This window comes from Diuraphis noxia, unplaced genomic scaffold, assembly GCF_037042655.1.
Source record: "Diuraphis noxia isolate RWA-SAM2 unplaced genomic scaffold, SU_Dnox_SAM2 contig0002, whole genome shotgun sequence".
NCBI lineage: Eukaryota > Metazoa > Arthropoda > Insecta > Hemiptera > Aphididae > Diuraphis > Diuraphis noxia.
The window spans coordinates 28,014,905-28,038,867 of NW_028301712.1; the positions used below are offsets into that span (position 1 = coordinate 28,014,905).

General features: G+C 27.1%; 1 protein-coding gene across 1 annotated transcript in view; it reads left to right on the forward strand.

Annotated features, from left to right (window-relative positions):
* LOC107169106 (SPEG neighbor protein-like) overlaps window positions 1-23,963 on the forward strand; it is a 276,690-nt gene that overhangs the window by 104,221 nt on the left and 148,506 nt on the right. Inside the window, exon 2 of the mRNA XM_089220423.1 lies at window positions 15,773-15,948. Coding sequence (XP_089076549.1) covers window positions 15,773-15,948 — 176 coding nt within the window. The remainder of the gene's footprint in view (window positions 1-15,772; window positions 15,949-23,963) is intronic.

Here is a 23,963-nt window from a genome sequence, read left to right on the forward strand (position 1 = left end):
TATATATATATATATATGTGTCGAAATCTTGACTGCACTATGTCATCTATATAATATATCAATATTTAATGTGAGACATTATATTTTAGGATACAGCAGTTTGCCAGACCAGAGACCTACCTATGAATAGTATGCATCATCGCATGTTTAAATTCACCCAGTTTACTCACCCTAACCTATTTTTATTTCCTGAAATGTTTGTTTTTTGAATTACAAAAATACTTCAGATATATTTTTAAATATATTGAAATATGTTTATAAAATTTATATTAAAATTACAATTTCTAATGTATTTTATTATAAATATCAATATTTAAAATAATTGTTTTGTTTAACCATCTTTTATATATATATATATACATATTATGTTATTATTTATTATATAGTGGTTTAACTTTTTGGGATAGTAAACACGAATTGCAACGTATATTTGTTATTTATGTTTTTTTTATTTAATTTTAATATTTTAAAACATTTTACTTCCTCTTTCGTTATTTTAAGTTCTTAGATGAATGAGTTCCTTGATTTTCCTGATGGTTTTTGTATCTCAATCACACCTTCTGATTTTAATGAGATAATATTTTTCATCATCTTGTAGAAGATGGACCATCATTCCAAATCATCAACGTCGACCCTTATTGTGTTTTATTATTATTAACTTGATCTAATACCTTAGGATTTCAGTTTCTTTTTTCTATTTTCTATTTTTTTTCTTTCTCTTCCAAAAAAGCTGGTGATTTAGAAACATATTAATATTTCATGAATTCTCAGAACCAATTTTTTAATCTATCCTAAATTTAAAAAAATTTAATAACCAGTATAATAAAGGTAAACACATTGAAAAAAATAAATGCATTTCTTTAAATCCTTAAAAGACAAAGTATTATTACGCATAAATAAATAAATAATTTAATTTAAATTACTCATCGTTAACTTATTACTATTGTGATCTGAAACACATTTGAATATTCATTCCAGAGAAACTTATAGGAAGTTATGTGTACATATAATAAAATTGTAACTACAAAGAATAATTTATAAATTATTATTCGTAGTTTTAATTGTTGCAAATTAATTATGTTATAATACAAATTTTGTAATTTATTTTATTATTTATTTAATTTAAGCAAGCATACATTAAAAACACATTAGTTAAACACTATTGTTTGTTGTATTGTTGAATCATATGAAATTATTCAAGAGATTGTTTTGGTTTATTTTAGTATAACTTGAATACCTTTGTTGTATACCTACTTTAATCTAAATAAAACAAAATATAATACATAATATGGTAAAATAATAATAATCATCACAATTTCATAAAATCTTAAAATATTCATTACTTATAAATAATATTAATTAAGATATAAATACATATTTTATTTTTTCTGCATTTTACTTTATTTTATTTGCACATACAATTTTGAGTAGGATAATAATTAATTAAACACATCAGTAAAGTAACTTGGCCTACATATTTTTCAAACTAAATACCTAGTTAGTTTTATTGTTATGTATTATTAAAGTTCATAGTTTATGTAGCTTAATAAAATTATCTAAAACATATAATATGTATTAACATTTTTGACCATAATTGACTCAAAATACTAAACGTAACATTATATATTTAATAAAATGTATCAAAAATATAATTATTTATGTGAATATTATAGGTTAATATTTTTTCTAAAAACTTTTAAAACAATAAATTACAAATCATTTTTTGAATTGCCTAAATAACTCATTCGTTAAAAAAATGTTACTCGAACATTTCAGTGTGTCGTTATCTTTACAGTATTGCTTATCATCTGAAGTTTCTTTTCTGTAATAACAAACACACAAAAATATATTACCATTTTTTTTATCTACCCTGTTTAACTAACTGTGACCGTTTTGTTGGGAACCATAAAGGGAAAAAGCATTTTTACGCTTTTTTCTATGTCCCCGGAACATTACATATTAGAGGTCATTCCCATGTTTGGCTCAGTCATATGGAATGTGAGAGAGAACGAAAAAAGTTACCAGTCATTTTACGTGTTCGGAATGCCTTAGTGGGTTGGTAAATAAAATTCAGGGAAAATTACATTTTGTCGGCTAACCAACACAGATAAGCTTTGACACAATAGTGTTGGTCAATATTCATTCAAATTAACATCCACTGGGACTGCCACTGTAAAAACTTCATATGAGTGTGGGTTAAAAACGTTAAGCTCCAAATAAGGGGGTTTTATTCTAAAATGTATTTCAATTATATTATTCAGATAAGCAATGTGATTAATATTATTGTTTATTAAAAATAAAATAAAACAGCATACAGTTTTACAGCTACCTATTTGTGTTCAAAAATAACTAGACGTTATATTTTCTCGTTTGTCTTTGTATTGTTTAAATGAGATCTGAAGATTAGAAAACCATTATAGACGGTACAAAGGAAATATTCATTACAAAGAAAACGACAGATGTTGAAACCTATGTAAACTAATGCTTTTAAGTACTTTAATACATTGCAGTTAGAACTGCATATGATTTATGTATGGAACGTATAAAATAAATGGAACAATTTATTATAAAATAAATACTATTTTTCTTTTTCTAAAGTTATATATACCACAAATCACAGATGGATTATGATATATTATATTCGTATAAAAATAAATACAATACAATATTTTAATTAAATATAATTTATTCACATAAGAATGTTTCAAAATATGAAATAAATGTTGTGTATGAAATAAAATTATAATATTATAAATGTTTTGATGTTGGTAATAATTATGTGATGAAAGTTGAAAAATAAATGAAGATGAATAAATTAATTTTTTAGAAATGGTGTACCTATATAGTTTAAATTCGCCAAATGTTGTCAAAACAAAAATCATACCTATACTTTATAGGCAATTGTAGGTACAATTTGCTTTTTTCATACATTTATATTTAAAACATTTTATTTTGTGTAAATAATTTATAAATGTGATCGTACTCGTTAAGACACTGTATTAGCTCCATGGCTTATTATTCTTTCTACTTTATGTTGGAGTAAAAAAAGAACATTATTTTCGATCTATTGAAAATGAGTTAGATGTAAAATTCTAAAAAGTTTATAATGTTAACTCTAAAAACTAAAACAACTTTTTGAAACATAAAGGCACATGTTTTTCAAACATCTACGGCTTTTACAGAGGTCATAAAAAAAGTTTCATAATATATTTATGATTATTACTAACCTAACTTACGCTACTTTCCGGTTATTCTTTGCGACAAAATTTAACAAGACATACCTACTTTGATAAATGGTCTAGAGTTTTAGGATGTTTTAAATAATCAATGTTTGAAGTACTACATACGCGGCGATCCTATGAACAGTGAACACTTCGATTTCACATAAATTTAAGTGGTAATCCACACGGAATGCTACATAATATTTCGGGAATTATGAGTATGTGTTCATTTCGTAGGTGTTTTTAGCTATCTGCACGAAATTTATTGCGCTTTAAAAGGATTTCTCTTGGACCCTTTAGCGAACCGAAATCCCTTAGGGGTATGTGCTTCAGTGTATATACGTACACATTTATACGGAAGCGCCCAATTCATGTGGAGTGTCTGGAAATTTTCCAAAATCGATATAAGTAAACTGAGCATTAAAAAAAAAGAAAAGAAAAGATAGAAAGATGGAAAGAGAAAGAGATATAAAGTGAGAGAGAAATATAGGGACGTGGTAGGCAAAAGAAAAAAAGAGATCAGTACAAAAGAAAAATAATGATGGTGACCGGAGATGAAAAAGGCAAAGCCGTATACAAAAGGGTTTACTCGTGGATTTTGTAATCGATTAGAATAATAATAAAAAACACACACAGGTCATTGTTCGGAAGATCGTGACACTTGGATAACATTTTTGAATAAACTAAACACCAAATGTTTTAATATATTGTTTGTTTTATTAAAAAATAAAATCCATTTATTTTACTGACTTGTAAATTATTATTGTTAAAAATGTATTTGAATGCAATGATTTTAATCAGTAGCAGATTTACGGGGGGAGGTGGTGATATATTTACTAATTATTTTAATTTATATAATAGACTATATACACTAGGTTCAATAATGATATACAATAATAATAATAATAATATACACTCCATAATCGATAAAATACATTAAAATTAAAAATAATAAATATAATACTTAAATTATTAAAAAACGGTAAACACTTGTATTCATAAAAATAAAAATAAAACCTTTGGAACACATAATATGATGATTATTTTAGGTCCTCCCACCCAGAAAAATATTGAAAATCCACCACAAATTGTGAATGTTTATTCATTGTACACATCAAAAAGCGATTCTAAGCGGAGATAGTCTGCCAGCATACATTTTCTAAGAGCATTTTATCATAGGTTCATATTAATTATATTGCTATGAGTAATTTATTTTTCACAAATCAATTTATTATGCCTGCCCAATCTGGGCAGCAGCTTCCTCTCCAAAAATCAACAAAATCCAAATCCTTCAAAACAAATTGTTAAGAATATATCTCAAAGCACCATGATTCACGAAGAATAGACATATCCACAACGACCTAACAATCCCCCTTCTCCAAGACTAGATAAAAATAAAATTCCAAAACTTTCACGCAAAACTAAAAACATTCGATGGCTCATGGCTTTACATTCTAGGAATAAAATCGAAAAATTAGCGTTTAAAACCACGTCTACCGCAAGATCTTCTTATACCAGAGCAAAGCTAAGACGAAGATCAACCATAATTTACCATCACAAATACTAAATTTAAAATGTATACACCTATCACAATATCTTAAACTAATTATAATTAGAAATAGAATCTTGTAATCGTAAATTGTAAACTGACTTGTAATAGCTTGTAATATGCTGAGACAGTTTAATCTTCATAAAAAAAAATATATGACAATACATAATATATAGATTACAATTTATTTATTTACACGTGTGCTTGACCTTTGGATCATATTGATACTTTGATATTTACGTTCTTATTCTTAAAAAGTAATTAATTAATATTATTTGTTTATGGTTTATTATAGATAATAAATATAACTTATTATTCATATTCCACCTTAAAGTCTATAAAAATAGCATTTGGTTATTGTGAACACATGACATTAATACTATTATTTTTAAGAAAGGTATTATAAAAATACATTAAATTTATGAAAAAGATACTCTCTATAAATTATTATTTTAAAAATATATGTACTATGTGTATTATTATATGGTTAAAATATAACGTTTCATAAAACTATACACTGAATTCATTATTGATTGCATCAACTCATTAAATAAATTTTACTAGAATTCTAGGGCTAGTAAAATTATTTGTATATAATACAGTAAATAAATAAATCAGACAAAACATGTATCAATGTAACATAATAGTATGATTCACAAACATTTTAGTATAATATGATAAAACGAAAAAAACTATCAGTGTTCAATATTCAGCTTGTTTGTCATAAAATAAAATACCTTGATTCAGGTAAATATTACAATTTAGAATTGAAATTATAGCTTAATAACAATTGTGATAAATGTTTATTTTTTATTTAGATAATAAATGTATGCACAACCAATTAGATCAAATTAATAACAATGCATTTGTATTATAGGTGTGTCTACGAGTCTTAGGAGATTTTATTATTCAGTTACCAGATAATTCGAACGTTTATCTATACATATAGTTCTCTAACTTAACAATAATACATAACAAGTTGAATGTATCAATTGATACAATGTGATATCTATTGTATGGAGAACTAATTTATAATTAATAGTTAATTATTTGTCAAATTCAATGAAAATATAACCATTTTAAGAAATTATATAATAATAATATCAAAACATAGCTTTTAAAATGAAAAAAACAATAATTGAAATTAATTGAAATCAGATAAAGCTATAACCTATATAATTGTATATTATTATAATACCTTTTAGTAGTTATGTATTTACTAATTTATTATTAGTTTGCTTGTTTACTAAAAAAAAATTCAGAATAATAATATGTAAAAGGTATGATATATATTATATTATATCGTTTGTAGTTCGCTACAATATCCATACTCAGTATATATAATAATAGAATATAAAGTTTTTAAAAATTATACAGTTGTGTAAGTACTGCAGTATGAGGGAAAATGTATAATCTTCAAATATTTATTGTTATGTTCTATATTTTCTACGTTCCTAAATAAGTCATAACCATAGAAAACTGTTAAAGAAATTGTGAATATTTATTAAACACGAGATGGACTCATAATAGGTACATATAAACACAGTTGTCCCAAAGGAATTTATAAATATCTAGTTTTAGGTAGTATTTATTGAGTACTTTTAAGTCTAAGTGAACATATAAATATTATATAATATTTAAAACAAAATAATATATACTTTTAACGTCTATTCGCTTTATTCGAGTTGACAGAATATTCATACAAACATCCGAAATCGGTAGCGGCTTTTATTAACTTCTGTAAGTTAAAATTGACCAAACCACCGCATTGGTTACAAATATTGTGTGGATATTTACACAGCATATTAAGTTCACTCGACGACAGTGACGTTTCAGAACCGGCGCCGGAGAGCCGGCTGATCTTCTTGCAAGAATTCCGCAATTTTTTTATCTATAAATATGACCGAACGTCAGTTCGATAGATGTCTACTTATTATTTATTAATCTTGTGATTAAGAGGAAGATTCAGATTTACGTGTTTCATGTTTGAATAAATAAATATAAAACAAATAATACTGGCGCATTTAAAATGGAATAAGTTTTGAAATGCGATAACGATATTATGTAACATCGTAATTGTATAAAAAAAAAAAGCACTGTATAAGGTACTATGCATATATATATATATATAGGTAAGGTATATCTATTTAAACTTATATTATTCGACCATTTTACAAAAACAACGTAAATTGTCTCAGACGCACTCTCGTTCGATCTAAATTATCGATAATCGCGATAAAATAAAACGAAGTTGAGGCACCCGAAAGCTTTTACTCGAAATAATGCATATGTCTATGACGTGTCAAATCGATTTTAATTTTAATCGGTCATTTAAAGTGGCTTCTGACACTAGCAGATCGTATACAAAACAAACAGGTGAGAAAATCGTGGAATATTGACCTGACGTGGTCTACAGCAAGCACTTCGTAAGTCATCAAGTGCTCGGATTACTGACTTAAGCAGCTTCTGCAACCAATAGGTGTCCGTACACCCTATGTCGTTATCCGACCGGGCCAATAAGTCTAATATTTCACGCACTCGTCCGCCCACCATTCGCACACATACGTCAGCCGGCAGAGTGTCTGATGACACGTCAGTCACCGATTTAGCACCGTCATCTTCACTAGATTTCTGGTCCGCTGCTGCAACGTGTGATAGAAAAACAAAAATAAAGTTAACATGCTAAACTGTGGATGTTATGTGGTCTAAGGACTACGGTTTATTCCTCATCATTAAAGTCCCATGCCATCCACCCACAATAGACGCACCAAAATGATTTCGATTTAACTGTTCCAGCATTTCGAACGCAAAAGTTTTAAATTAAAAATGAAACTTTCTCAGAAATATACGATAGTTGTTCGTTCACTTGGTCGGTTGGTGAAAAGAAAATGTTTGCTCTTTGGGCCTTGAGATTCATCCATAATAATGTGCTCGGCCACTAACTGACGTTAAAAAACGAAAACGTCCATCGAGTGTTAATACAAAAAGTTTCGTTCCCAGTGCACCCTGAAGTTAATTGGATGGCATTCTTTGCTTAACGAAATCCTTAACGTTATTTAAGTTATTTTAATAAAGGGTTATTTCTGTCTATGGCAACACATCTCAATAAGTAATAACAAAACATCAAAATGTATACTATTACGAATATAATATCAATATTAGTTTTTTTTTTTTCTTAAACATGATGTGCTAATTTTGTGAAATAAATACCTACGAAATTTAATTGCATATATTATAGTTTAATTAAACTAAATACTTGGTAAGCTACCAATAAAAATAATCATCATACAACAAATTAATACTGTAGTGGAGTATATTAATTAATAAGTATATATAAATGTTCTATTGCGTGCATATTTGAGTACTTCATATTATATTATATTGTGTAAAAACGCTTAATGGTTGTCTTACGTCATGATATTATTAAAATTATAAAATTAAAAATGATTTCACTCGAATATAATAAATTTAGGCAATTTTTAAAAATAAATTAATACCTACAATTTTTAATATTATTTCGTTGATGTAATTTCAATTATTTTGAATTTATATCGCCATATACCTATTTAACTAATTAAATAAAAGTTAAACAAGAGACAATATCCATTATAAATTAAATATCATCTAGTTATTGAAACTCGGATTAACACTAATGTTATTCTAGCATGGAGAATGGTTTGCATAATAAGTAATAGGTGGAGTATAATATTATACGTAAACCATTTTATATTCATTGACCATTATATTATTATTAGTGGATATCGCTGAATTATGTAATGGTTAATTGAACCAATGAGTATTAAAACTTGAATACTAAACAGGTCAGAATAATGGAATTTTAAAGCATAATATTGATGTAGAATCCGCATACATAATAAAAATATTAATTATACATGGACCTAATTTATAATACATTAACAATCGACATGTAGATTATAAATAGTTTTACACAATTTAATCGTATATGCGTAATAGTTTACCATTGTCACTGTACGTTTCACATTTAGTAATAGTATTTTGGATGTTTGTATCAGAGGTCCCAACGAACGATTTCTTACTGGCTTGTTCTAAAATATTGTCATAAATTTAAGTGTGACATTGTATCAATGACGATGGTTTATTAAATAAATATTTTTCAATACTTGTTTGACAAGCTTTATGTTTTTTTACGTAGGTCGATCCATCAAAATAAGTCAAACGAACGGACGTTTTACTGTTTTTATGGAACTTTTGAACTACAGCTGAAATAAATTATAGTGATCGTAATATTGCTGTTTGAGTTCAATAATTCAATAATGTAAGAATCACTGAAGTAAAAATAATTTAAGCTTAACGTTGATAATAATATGTTCAGAAAATTAATTACTAGAATTAGAATTTATGTTTTCGTTAGTTTGAGACGATACGTCATGATCAGCAATGCATTGTTTCCGCGTACACATAATTTGTTGGAAATACTTTTAAAACGATATAAATTTTTTAAATATTCAGTGCATAATTTAATTATTTAATAATATGTTGATACCAAAAAAAAATCATACACAGTATCTATTATTAAAATAATATTATGTTTACTTGTGTTTAGTTTCCATACAATTTCAAAACTCGTTGTTTCCATAATGTTTATTATTTACTAAAATTCATTTAAAACATATTTTATTGTGTACATTGGTACATTTAATGATATTTTTAAGTAAAACTATTAGGTATATACCGTAAGTAATTATCGTTATAATAAATATAATATTGTATTTTTTAATTTAAAAGTGATTTTTTGTTAAACATTAAATTTCTACGGATGTGCCTTACCATTAAAATTAAATATTCTATTAATTTAATATTGTGTTCTAATTCAATTTTATAACAGAATGATAACTATCATGAATTGTTTTCAACATCTAAAAACATTTTTATTAAACATAGTAACCTACTCTTAGTTGTAATATTACCTATAAGACATAGATATTGATACACTATTATCTGTAATGTATTAAATTAACAATATATTACTATAGTGTATTTTACAAAGTATTGAAAAATTATCTATTTCAGTAGTTTCCAAACTTTTTTTAACGTAAACACCACTTAATAAAAATCAATTTTTGGTCACGCAAGTTCCACAGAATGAATGGTATTGATTAAATTAAATTAATTATTAAGTGTTTATACATAGTTAATAGTTTTAAAGTTCTAAGTCCTCACCAATATTACTTAAAATATTATGTTTATATTTTGGTTTCTTAAACTTATGATTGTCATTAATAATCATTTTATTTGGATAAAAAAGTATTTAAGTTATACCATAACATTTACGTAAAATATTGGTTTAATCAAGTTATTATAACAAATCCAGTCAGTCATCAAGAAATCCGATATACCCATTACGTAATTGAATGTGTATATTCTCCTCTACCTATATAACATTAACGCAAATAAAATATATTCAACCGGTTGGTTGCTTTTAAATTTAAAGGGTTAATCTAAAACAATACAAATATATTTTATTTTATTGTCCATTTTTCTATCAGAAACGGTGTTCAAACAAAAATGAGTTTTCTCAGAACAAACTTTTTAGCTTTGTCTCTATGACTGTCGACTGATCGTTCTCAAATGTAGAGGACACCAGTTAAACGGTTTATGGCCTATAGTGTCATAATATCTGATTCTTGTATAATTTAAAGATTAACAAACGATTTAACCTGATTCATTCCCTGTAATATTTTGTTTATCTAAAGACCAATCACATCGCATAACTCTCTAGCCATGGGCTCCGAGCACGTAGGTATTACTTAACGAAAAAGTAAAATGTTTTCTGGTTTTCTGGTTTAAGCTACTGAATGTATCGATTTAGAAGATTTATGGTAAATAAAATTCTTTTACTTTTCCTGACATATTATTATCAATTTACAATATTTTGATAAACAATTTGTTTAAAGGTCTTATATTAATGTAATTATTTTACACTTTAACTAATTAATGGAACATAAAAATTAAAAAATGAGGTGACCAATATGTTATACATTAGGTATCAAGTAAACATCATTGATTTACTTTACAATCAAAAAATACAATTTTAAATACTATAAGTTGAAATTCGATGCATTTTTTCTACCATAAGTCATATTATTATTATACATGCACACACAAAAAAAAGAAAAATTGAAACACAAAATTGTGCAAAATCAATTTATCGTTTCACTCAAAATCTAAAAAAAAAAAAAAAATGTTAACACAAAATATTATATTAAATCGACAACTAAAGTATTTTAGTATTAACTATTCTAATAGTATTACACTGCATTAGTGTATATGGATTTAGTTTTGGGTCCGTTGTATCCGGATAAAGATCACACGCTATATTAGTTATGGGAACTACCTATCATAATATAGAATTATATGAATCTGACCATGACTTTATTAATTTTATCCTCGTTGCGTCATTGAAATTATAATAATACCATGGTGCATCTACCAGATTTAATAACCATATCAAACTATTATTATTTTTTTAATCATACCACCCTATCTACCTGCATGTTTATTTAGTCAGCCATTCGATTGATCTACGCAGTTTTTTTTCTAATATTAAATATCATACGTAGCAAGTAAATAATTGTATGCGTAAACCACAGTAATTATGAAAATTTTTTAATTTATCATTCCATAAATTCAATTTTATAATGACTTTCCGGCGGCCATGGCAGTCGTTATAATTATTTATTTGTTCAACCGTATAAATTTATATTAAAGTGAAACTGATCCGGTAAATTCTTTCCCCCCTGGGTCCCGTTCATTGTTTTCCGAACTTCCTGAGAGGCACTCACTAATACCCGACTGCAGAGGAATAAGTACAGTCTAATACTGCACAACGAGTTTGTTATTTGAATGTTTACATTTTAGCGTTTAAGCAATAGGTATTATATAGAATATCGTAACGTTATCTATAAGTACAGTTTACTACTGTTGTTTTACATTTCACAAAGGACGGACAAACTAGGTCGTTTTAGATAAGGACACTGCAATAACGTCTATATACCTATTCGTGTGCCGTGTGTGTATGTGTGTGTGTGTGTGTGTGTGCGTGCGTGTTTGCGTGTGGGTTTGTATGTGTGGTATCTGTGTTTGTACGTGAATTTGAGACGACGAGTTATCACCATAACTCTAAAACGCACACTATTAGTCGCGAGCATGCAACTGAATATACGACTAAAGCAAACGCAATTATTTCGTTCGTCGCGACCGTAAGGTTTGCCTGCACCTCTCAGCCTCCGGCGAATTCTAAATACCGTCTAGGGTTTCTTACATTATCATCACAAACCGTAATATAACATACACACATACGAGTATAATATATTACGTTTGCGTAGTATAAATATACTTTTTTTTTTTAATCTCCGGCAGCTCTTCATTCTTATTATTTTGTATGTCGTAATAAAGCGGGCGACGACGGGGGCAAATGACCGAATGAAAATAATAAAAATATCGTTTCCATTCGAAAATCTGACAATGGCAGACGGAGGCTGCGGCAGGACATCGTCGGTGGACAGGAGGGCGAGAAAAAAAATGAAAAGAGCGTGATTGATATCGTTTCATGGACATCGATTCGGCCCGGGTGACGATGATGTGAAAGCAACTGCAGCCAACGAGGCGGGGTGTGCACACCAGTTGATAGATTGTTTCTCTATTCTTGGCCCCGCGATATTTCAACCTCGCCGCGTCATCCTCTTTATCTCGTACCTACCCCGTTCGCCAACGCCTCACGAAGCTTTATTATTATATATTTATGAAAGGTTTTATATTCATTACAATCAATCGATCGGTTATCATATTCGTCAAATTAATGTATATTATAAACAATATATAATATATTAGATTAAAAAAAAGATCGACGGTTAAAATCATCCCTAGCTCGTCAGTTGTTAGTTTTTGTATTTTTTGTATTTTTATTAATAGCTGAACTGATTATTCCGTTTAATCAGCTTCAAGTATTTCTTTTTCTTATACACATATAAATATTTATTAATCATTTTTAGTAGTAAAACATTGCTTGTGTACTTGGTAAATGTCATCCATTAAATCAATTAATGTGTGTGTGTGTGTGCTTGTTATACATATTATTTATAACTCCATATGGTGTGTTTATATGTGGCACTTAAACAGTAAATTAGGTCTGTTATTAGACGAACCACTTCACTTGCGTTTGGCACACGCCCCGGAACGCCAACTTACATGATGGAAATTCGTTTTACGTGACCAATAACGTAAAACTACGATAAATAATTTGTAAAAAAAGTTTAATAATTGAAAATATTATTTTTATGCGCTATAAAACTTTTAATTTATAATAAAAACGAGACGATAATATAAACATGTACAACTATAATATTGGTTACTTACATTTTTGCATTTAACACAACGCAATCCAATATATTTTTGAAAATTATTTTTAGTTTAAAAGTAGTGATGATAATTATTTGTATGGTGTAATTTTATTTCAAATAATATACGTACATGATATGATTTTTCACAGACTATTATACTTCGTAATCGAGTTACGTGCATTGTAATTTTTATTTTTATTATTAGAATATTTCTAATAATTATTGATTATATTATCCGTTTATTATTAGTAGTTGAAATTTGAAATATTCATTTTTGTATCAACCGAAGTACCTAACGTAAAAGTAAAATGATGTTTTATATAAATCATAGTGAGTGAGTAAAATAACATATTATTTCTTCTTTGGAGCAGTATAATATGCATTATGAATACTCGATTATTATAGAAGTATGAGAATAAAAACTGTATTACATCATCACAAAACATTTAACATATTTTAATAAATGTTCGGGCATTTTTTTCTGGAGAATTAAATGTGTCTTAATTATTGTAGAAATAAAAAAAAATATAGAAAATATGACACGTTTTAATTTTGTAAGTATTTCATATTATTGTTGATGTTTTACTATTTGCTCATTGTATTCTGTATTTCGTATGCTCTTTTAATATTAAAAGAGGAATTTAAGGTGTATCGCCCTTTCTATATTGAAAATGTGCAACCAGGTTTTTTTTTAATAAAAACTGATGTATACATTCTAAGAGCTACTGTAGAATGACAATGGACATTCATTTTTTCACTGCTTCATCGATCCATTTTTTAATAACATACATCAACGTGTAACATCACTAAAATTCTATTTTTTTTTTTTTTTTTTTTTTTAAGCGCATTATTCTAAATTATGAAATTATAATGTAGTTAAGGTCCTATGGACTAACTATAAGGGTGAATCGGTGACCCGGTGATACAATTTTTGATTAAGTAGTACATTTCTGGAGGATATCTGTTTATAATGTAATATAATAAGTACCTAGTAGAAATAAAAAATTGTTTTGATAATAACTATAAATCAATAATATATGTATATCATAAAAGCGATTTATTAAATAATTATAATATGTTTTTATTTTTATTTTTATTATAAACGCTTTAAATTGTATTGTTGTACCTAATTAAAAAATATTTATCGCAGTAAAATGAAATGTCTTTTGAATATATTATGTACTGTTATTCACTAAAAAAAGTTTATTTAAAAAAAAAAAAAAACTATCTGCACAAATTCTAAACTATAAGCAAGTAGAATTCCCGATGACTTTTTCATAATAATTATAGTCATAAATTATAAATAATATTAAAAAGCCAAATGTTTTCTCAATTTAATATTATATTAATATTAATTCGTGGGATGGGAAAAGTGCAAAAAATATGTATGTTACCAGATGATAACATAAACCCTAAATAACTTAAGTAACATTAAATTTTCCAATTATATTTTTTGAATATAATAAATGAAATAAAGAAAAATCTTGAAATAGATAAATACTTAGTTATAAAAATAAAATAACCATCGTCCAAATGATTGTACTCAAACATGTCAATATTATTATGTTTTTTTTAAAACACCACAAAGGCTGTGTATAAAAACATATGGGTAAATAAAAGTTTTAAGTACATAGAAGATACTTAGATACGTATAACGATTGACTAGATACACCTTTAAAAAGCTTTTTTTGTTGCTATTTATGATAGTATAAGATGGACCATTTTAAAGCCCAGAGGATCAAAAGAATAAATTCTGAATGGTTTTATTATTATGCGAAACAAATGACATCGTCAATCCGGAAGAATTAAGTCTTTTGAAGTTCTTTTCCTAGTATAAATTTGTAAGCTATGAAATTGTAATTGTCTTTACTTTTTCTAAATGTCGTGTTTACACAAAATGCCTTACTTCTAATAAGCATTTACTCTGCTTGTGGTTTATTAGTTTCTTAACTTACCAAGTTATCAAACAATGCAGAATAAAAGGGTTATTGTAAAAACAATTTATAAACATTGGAATGTTTTTGCTTGAAGAATATAAGGAGTATCCAAAACATTTAAAATTTGTATGTCTTAGATCAAAAATAAAATTTGAGAATTTTTAATTTTCAAAGTAACGATGTTGCTATATTATGTAATTTAGTTCAATTCTTTAGTTATAATTATTAATAAAAAACTATGCATATCATTTTTTTTATCATTTTTCTTATACCTACCTAGTTATTATTATGATTCGGTATTCGGTATTTCTATAATTACATATATTTTTCACAATTTTTAAGTAACATTAAACAGTTATTGCATGAAATTTATTAAAACGTTACACTTATTATTTACTTATATGTATTTATAAAAATAATTCTATTATAGTTTGTAATACAATTTAAATACTAATAAATAATAATTATATGTTCATTATTAAAATATTATTTATCTTATACCAATAATATTATTTATAAGTCAGATAGTATATTATATTATATACTTGGTACCTAGTTATATTGTAATAAAATACATTATTTGTGTTATTATTTTGTAAATGGTAATAACATCACAATAGATTACAATAATGTCATAGTGATCTTTGCAATTAAAAGTAAAAATGTATATTATTCTATTTTTAGATTTGGTATCAGGATCCATTGATCACAAAGTACCGGATGAAACAATTTCTCCTTTAATTGAAGCTACGTCCATAAGGGGTCCTTATTTTGACAAATCTGCATCAAAAAATGTCACTGCACTAGTCGGCCACACTGCCTATTTGAACTGCAGAGTGAGAAATCTAGGGAATCGGACGGTGAGTCATATACTTCATTTTATCTATTTATTTATCTTCGTAAGCGTAACATCATTTACTTATAAATAAAACACTATACTTATAATATATTATTTCTCTGTACATCTTATTTAAAATAATAAAACCAGCAGTATCTATTTAAATATAATACACATCTTTAATATTATTTTACAATTATATTCACCGAGTTCATACAACATAATCTTTGGCTCGTAAAATATTTGATTAAAAACACTAATTTAATCATAAGTGAATAAACTATTTTCTATACTATGTTATACATTGTGAATTATGCTGTAAGCTAATGCATTATGAAAACAAAAATACCTATCAGTTATTGCTAAAATATTTTAAATAATACAGTACTTTAATATTACATTATTATTCATAAGTTTATATTTTTGTAACAGACCATAAAAAAAAACAAATCACAATAAACTTTTATTAAAATGTTTACTAACATTTTAAGATAAGTATTTTATGTTATGAAATATCTTTTTGAATTTATTACTATTTTAAATTATTTGATTAATGGAAAAAATAATACATCAGAACAAACACGTTTATCGCTTTATTTGTGAATTGTTAAAATTGCATGTAAGCAGTATATTATAATTTTGTGTTATTATTCAAAAGTAAAGGTCATTTATGCGGATAAAGTTAATTATTCAAAAGTTAATTAAAGACAAATGTTTACTTTTGTGTTGAAAAATTAAGTACAAGATCATATACCATAATTTTATTCATCGATCCAATGAATAAATTATAAACAAAATGTACCTTTCCACTTCTGAACATTATAAAATCGATAATTTATGTTTTTTTTTTTTAGCAATTGAACTTATTAATATAAATTTGAACGGTTTTTACGTAAATTACATTAACCATTAGAAAAAATATAAATACTCTTCAATAAAACATAGGTAACTATATTCATATGAGTGTATGACATAATCATAATTTTAATATTTTAATTTGTAACTATCGTTGTGTTATACAAATATATATGTATATATTTATAAGCTATTTCTAAGCTATATGTTTTTAGTGCTATATTAAAGTACTGTTATTCAAACTAATTTAAAACATTGCGCATCCAAAATAGTATAAAATTATAATACTTATGTCAATACGATGATTATCACCTTACTATACAGATTTCGAGGTAAAAATGTAATAAAGTTTAAACTGTTATAATATGAGTATAAAGGGTATAGATGAATCTAACTTGTCCAATATTGTTATTAATCGTTTTAACTACCTACCTCTAGTCACTTTGTTGTTGAAAATTAAAATCATACAATAAGGTGCATGACATTTTAGACTGTATTTATCTAGACTCGAAAACGTACACGTAATTATAAGGTACAATTTGTGCTGAAAGTGACATTTGAACGGGAATAATGATAAGTTATCATTATATATGACACAGACCATCGTTAAGTCAACAGCTCGGGTCGTTAGGTGGACAGGGACTAGCTGCAGGTTAGCGCAGTGACGGTCCTAAATCTCGAGTATATAATATACGAATAAAGGTATTCATTGTGTTTTGTATTGGAGAACATGCACAGTAAATGGACATCAAGCCCAGGTGAACATGATCCAACTATATCCGACCACGTAATTAATCATAGTCCTGAATTTCCGGAATCAAACCTCAGCTTAGTTGTTTGCCTGAAAATCCAATACAAGGAATGTACGCCCACCCCTAGAACTCCAGTTTCATAATTAACAATGGCTTGATGTACAAAAGCGCTCATCTCTGTATGAAACGAGACTTTGCCCCTTCCGTTTTTTTATCATGTAACAAAAATTAGGGCTCTGTTGGATCACATTAAGGTTTGCAATATGTTCGACAAAAACCAGACAAAGGTCATTTGTACAAAAAGGTAAGCTATTATATATTTCTCTAAACGTAGGGAAAATCAATATTTTTCAATTTAATTATTCTGGATAGTAACGGTATTTTTACAAACATTACGAACCATCCTACCAAAAAAATGCACATATGTTTGGATTTCTGATTTTTCTAAACTAAATAATCCTAATACATTTGCAAAGTAATAATTAATATTAATTTAATTAAACTACATCGAGATTTTATGATTATAGAACTTTCGTGGTTATAAAATTATTAAATATAATTCTAAAATTATTTAAATTTTCTAAATTTAAAATTCGTCTTTAATATTAAGTACGTTTAATCAATGGTCATATCGTTTACCAAAGTCTAAATATTCTACGTTATTAATACCAATAAATAATTTCATTTTTATTTCCATAGTAGGTATTATTGATATAATATAATGTATGGCCGTGTACCCGTGTGTATAATTTCATAAAAACCACAGTAATTCTTTATTTTTTGTAAAACTACTAAAATGCTTAGGAATTAGAAACTTGATAAGTGTAAATGTCACTGTAACAGTAAAAGCGGTTGTATTATGCTGTAATTTCTGATCTATATATAATATTATGTATTATTTTAAAATATATTAAAACTTTTAACAGAATTTATGTATAATTTTAAGGTAAATTAATTAAGTCTTGCTGCTTCATGTGTATTGAAAGTATTTTTTCCGAATATGTGTTGGAATAAAAAATAATGGAATTTATTAATTAGTTACATTAACTTTTGATAAATATCTATCAACTTCAGGCATCGTCCATGTGGTTACATTTTAAACTTGATTAGATATCAGTATTAGAATGACGGGTAAAATATCAACAAAACTGTATTCCCAATTAAAATAGTCAAAAGTCAAATTGTAAAAATAAGACAAAGATAAAAAAAATGATAATATTATAAAATAATTAATTTAAACTTGATTTCTACGGATCAATATCACTTAGCGCTTCGTTATCAAACCTTAAGTACAATGATCGCCATAACTTAAATAAATCCCAGTAATTCGTCATTTAAAACTACTACATTGCTCTTGCCCTAGCCAATATTGAATACAGTATTGGCACTACTCTGATACACCTACTTAGAAGTCCACACATATTCCAAAAAATATTGTGCTTCTGCGTAATATCTTGATGAAAGACATAGTCAATTTTATCCGACTGCTAAACGACTTAAAAAAGGGTTTAGTTCCAACTATTTTAGTTGTAAGTCAACTTTAAATTAAAAGGCCTCAAAGCTAAATACCACATATTTTCTAAAATCTTAAAAATCGTAAATATATGGTCAAGTTTGAAAGCAACCATTCATACTCTATCTTAATAAAAATTAACAAATTTCTTACCTAAATGTACTTTATGTGAAGGATATTACAATATTACAAAAAAACCTCCTCCAATCATTCTTGTCCAAAATAACGAAATATTGCTATTTAGTTTCTTTAGTTAATTACATTTTAATCGTTGGCTATGTTTTATTTCTTTTAATTACTATTCTTACAAACCTAATTAATTCTAAAAATGATCTTAACTTAAAATTCAAATAAACCATAGAACTATACTATAAGTCATATTTCATGATATAAAAATATATAAATTATCACACTTACTTCTATGTACAGTATCATCACTACATTACTTCCAAAATGCACTTCAATCACAAATCCCATTAAAATTTACTAGGATTTTAAATTATTCAAACGTATCATCTTCATGTTAAAGATTAATATAGTGCTTCCATCATTGCGCAATAAACCATCCTATATATTATGCTCTAACTCAGCATCAGATGTTCCATATTTTAGATTCTATAATTTGGAATCTTCAAAATTCTAAACGAAATTCCTATAAACATTCTAATAACCAGCAACTGTCCACCTTATCATACTGTTCAGTATCGACTCTAGCAGTGACAATAGTTATTTGGTCATGGATCTCCGCCGATAAGGCACAGAATCTTCTAGAAAAGAACCCTGCTCTCGTATTGTACAGAACCGGCACCGCCGGGACAAAGTTTTACCGCCTCGGGTCAGTAATACGTTACATATCTTAGTAGTATTCAGTCGTCATCTGTCGAGTCTGCCGTCGTGCTACTTAAATTGTGCCGACCTATTGTTGTTGTCGCCGTTTCCGCAGTTTACGTAATATATTTACGCGCCGCATTGCCACACAATAAAATTAGCATAAGTTCGATTTAGTTGTCGTTGGTGGCATGTGGTTTTCATTCCGTGGGTGCAACGAACGTTAAAACGTGCACATGGGTGCACGTAAGGAGTGACGAGCGAGTCAAAAGTGATCGTCCGTAGGTGCGATTCAATCGGTTACCAAAAGGGCATTGGACATCCGGGCAGCCACGAGCGTGTGGGTCTCTTGACCTGAACGAGGCGAGGAGACGTCGGGGTGGTTTTCGCCATACATTTATATGAAGTCATATGGGCGGTCGAGCGGTCGACAATAACCGATAACGCAGTATCGCCAGTATCATAATACTTGATATGCGGTGTTTATCTATATTCCATATTATCTCATTACATGTTGTTTTGACATTATATCAATATTTTTGTATTATGGTCTTTGTGGCGTTTATTTTATCATTATAATTACGATCTTATTATTTTCGGATGATAAGTGATTGGTCCAATATTCATATTATATAGTAGGTGGGAGCTTACCCCCCTATGTACATGTGTGATTAATGATTATTATTATTATTATTATTTATAATCTATGTATTCAATTCATGTCATATTGTTATGTCATGTGAGGAAATATCATAATACAGTCCATTTAATATTATTATCAGCCCAAATGTGCTGATTTATTATTATTTGTGTTAGTAACCTATTAGTCTATAATATTACTCAAACTAAACACACGACAGTTAACACATACAATTAGGTACCAAAAACTAATCAAAACGTTTCTTTAAATGCCTGATCATCTATATTATATTGAAATATGCGACCTCAATTTTAAAACGATCATTAACTTTTTTAAACTTTAACTCACTTACAAAAATACCATATTTACACACTATATATTATCTTTACATGTTAGCCAAGACGACTCTCTAGTTTTCTTTAAAATTTATAAAAACTACTTAAATCTTACTTGATCCATGGAAAAATGAATTGGATAATTTTTAGACTACATCATAATCAAGTTTTCTTAAAATTGGTTAAAAATTTCCTGAAAATTGGCACTCTGATCGTATACTTAATCACCAATATTTTCTAGCCATAGAACTATCACTCAGGTGACTTTCTAAAGCATCTAAAACACAATTTATGAAATGACTTATTTTTTTAAATACAAATTAAATTGTCTCTCGGCAATGAATCCAAAATAAATAAATGGATGACCTCATCACCAACTCACCAATAATTTCTTCTCGTCACATCTCTTATTGTAAGCCCAGTATAACATATTGTGTAATTTATAATAAATAATGAACGTAATATATTCAATTTTTCAATAGGTGCATAAAATTGTAAATTATTATTTACAATTTTTTTTTTATGTATCATTCAAATATTATTTGAATAAAATATTAATTAAATTAAAATTTCAATATTTTATTACTTTCAATGTTTAACCCTAGATTACTAACCTTATTTATTTGCCTTTATTTCTAACCATTCGTCAATATGACGAATACTATAAATATTATGAACATTTAACCATTTTTAATTGTTTTTTTCAATGAATCAAAAATATAATTTATAAAAACACAATAATTAAACTTTTGGATAACTTTATTGTAAATAATATTAGTAAAAAAAACGTTTTTCCTCATTTTTAAAATGTAAAATCGTTAAACATAAATTATAACTCTATAAAGGTATAAAATAATTATATAAGAGTAGGTAATACACAGGTTATTTAGCATTACAAATTGGACAAGTTACTATTTGATGTTCTCCACAAATATGTTTTTTACATGTTGCACATTGAGTTTTTGTCATTCGCCTTTTTTTATAGTTACAAAAAGTGCAAATTTTTCTTTTGTTGATTGATGTTCCATCTTCTGTTTCTTGAGGTTGTAGTTGAACTGTGTCTTTTATTCCTAAACTATCTTCAATATGTTTCTTCAAATTTGTCGGCAATGTGGGAATAGAAAGTCTTGATCTCATCCAATCTTCACATAGTTGTTCTTGTAAACGTATCATGAATTGAAAACGAGACAAGGGTTTCGAGCCTGAAGTATTATTTTTGCAAAAATTATGTAAATAAATAACATATGCATTAATTGAAGCTATATTAATCATGTTATAGAAAATACATAATGGCCAACGTTGTGTTTTTCTGCCAGCGTTCATATTCTGACACATTTGGTCAAAGCTATCGACACCACCTTTTGTTTCATTATAGTTCATAATTATAATTGGTTTTTTATTTATTTCATCTATTGTGTTATCATCATGAAGTGAAGAAATTAAAGTTACAAGTTTGTCTGGTTTTGATTTGAATGACACAGCTACCAAATTATTGGAAAAATAATAAAAAACACTCTAGTGGCTCTGATGCATAAATAGCATTTTTTGTTGGCCCAGGTCTAATATGAACTATGTTTTTAGCGGCGGTCTTAGAAGTAGATGGAAGCAAATAAGGTTTACTTTTCCATGTAAATCCATTTTTTCCTACAACATTATCTGTATCAAAACAAATTAATGACTCACGTGGTATGTTCTGACGTGTTTCGATGGTTGGAATTTCATTAACATTCGGCTTATTTACTTTAGACCTCTTTTTCGTTTTCTCAACAGAATTTTCAATTACTAAAATGGCTTCTTCTAAATTTGCTTCTTCGATTGGATTTGGGTCATAGTCGGGGTCAGCATCACTATCGTCTTCACAATCTTCTAAAATATCTTCATTTTCACTATCTTGTTCTTCCAGTTCTTCCAGTGCCTTCAGTATATCATTCTCATCCATTATTTCACGTGCCATCTAGAATATTTATAATAAATCCATTTATTTCAATTTTACAAAAGAACACCGTTGTTTATAACGATACGTCACATGAACGAACAAAAAATAACATATTTTGATAACTATTCGTCAAATAAACGAATGCAAATATACTACAATTACTTACCATTCGTCGATTCGGCGAAGTAATTCTTACACAATCAACGGCTGAACAGTCACTAGTCAAGCTAGATCGCTAAACGTTATCGGGATAGATATAGGACATAATATATGAGAGATACAAGGAGGGTTTAATGATATTAGATAAAATGCCTAAAAATAGCAACAATAAAATTATCAGTGTTCGTCGAATCGACGAATAGTTAGCGATCTAGGGTTTTAAAAAGGTCAGCATTTAATAATGCTCTACAGTTATATCTTGTGTTTTGAAATTACCTTAAACGTACTTTTTCGTTCATATTTTTCTGTTTTAATTAAAATGTCTTGATAATTAATTTTCACACACATCCATACAATTATTTCTTAGCTTATAGTACAACTTCAAAAATAAGTTACTTCCTACATTTTTTTTCAGTAACAATGCCTAACTTGACAGTAATTTTTAATTTGATAACATTATGGTAGTTCGAGTTCTTGATAAACTTCAGAAATGTTCAACTAAGAAATAATGAAACTATTGAACACCTTGTTGTTGCTTCTTTTATATATTTATTAACTTTGTAATCTTCAATGTCTATAATAATAGTGAAAAATATTTGTTCGGAAATGAGAATTTTTTTCCATTTTACTTTATATAGTAAACTATATATATAGGTGATGTGGATGTGAATGGGTGAAATATTCAAAATATTTATCATAGTTAAAAAGTATGAATAGTGTGTGATATAAATGTGTATAGTGCAAATCAAAGAAACCTCACCATTTATCAATAAGCATTTTAATGTTTTTAATCAGGAAGAATTATACAAGCAATAAGCATAAAATTAATGACTAGTGGAATTACACCTACTTGAAAAATAAAATAATGAGTTTTATTGAAATATAATGCAATCAATCAATGCAACATAGATAATTTATTGTTTATAACAATGGTTTTTGAAGTAAATCTGAATACATTATACCTCAAAAGTTTTTGCTTATATTTTATACCTAATCATTATATACCTATTAGCTATAAC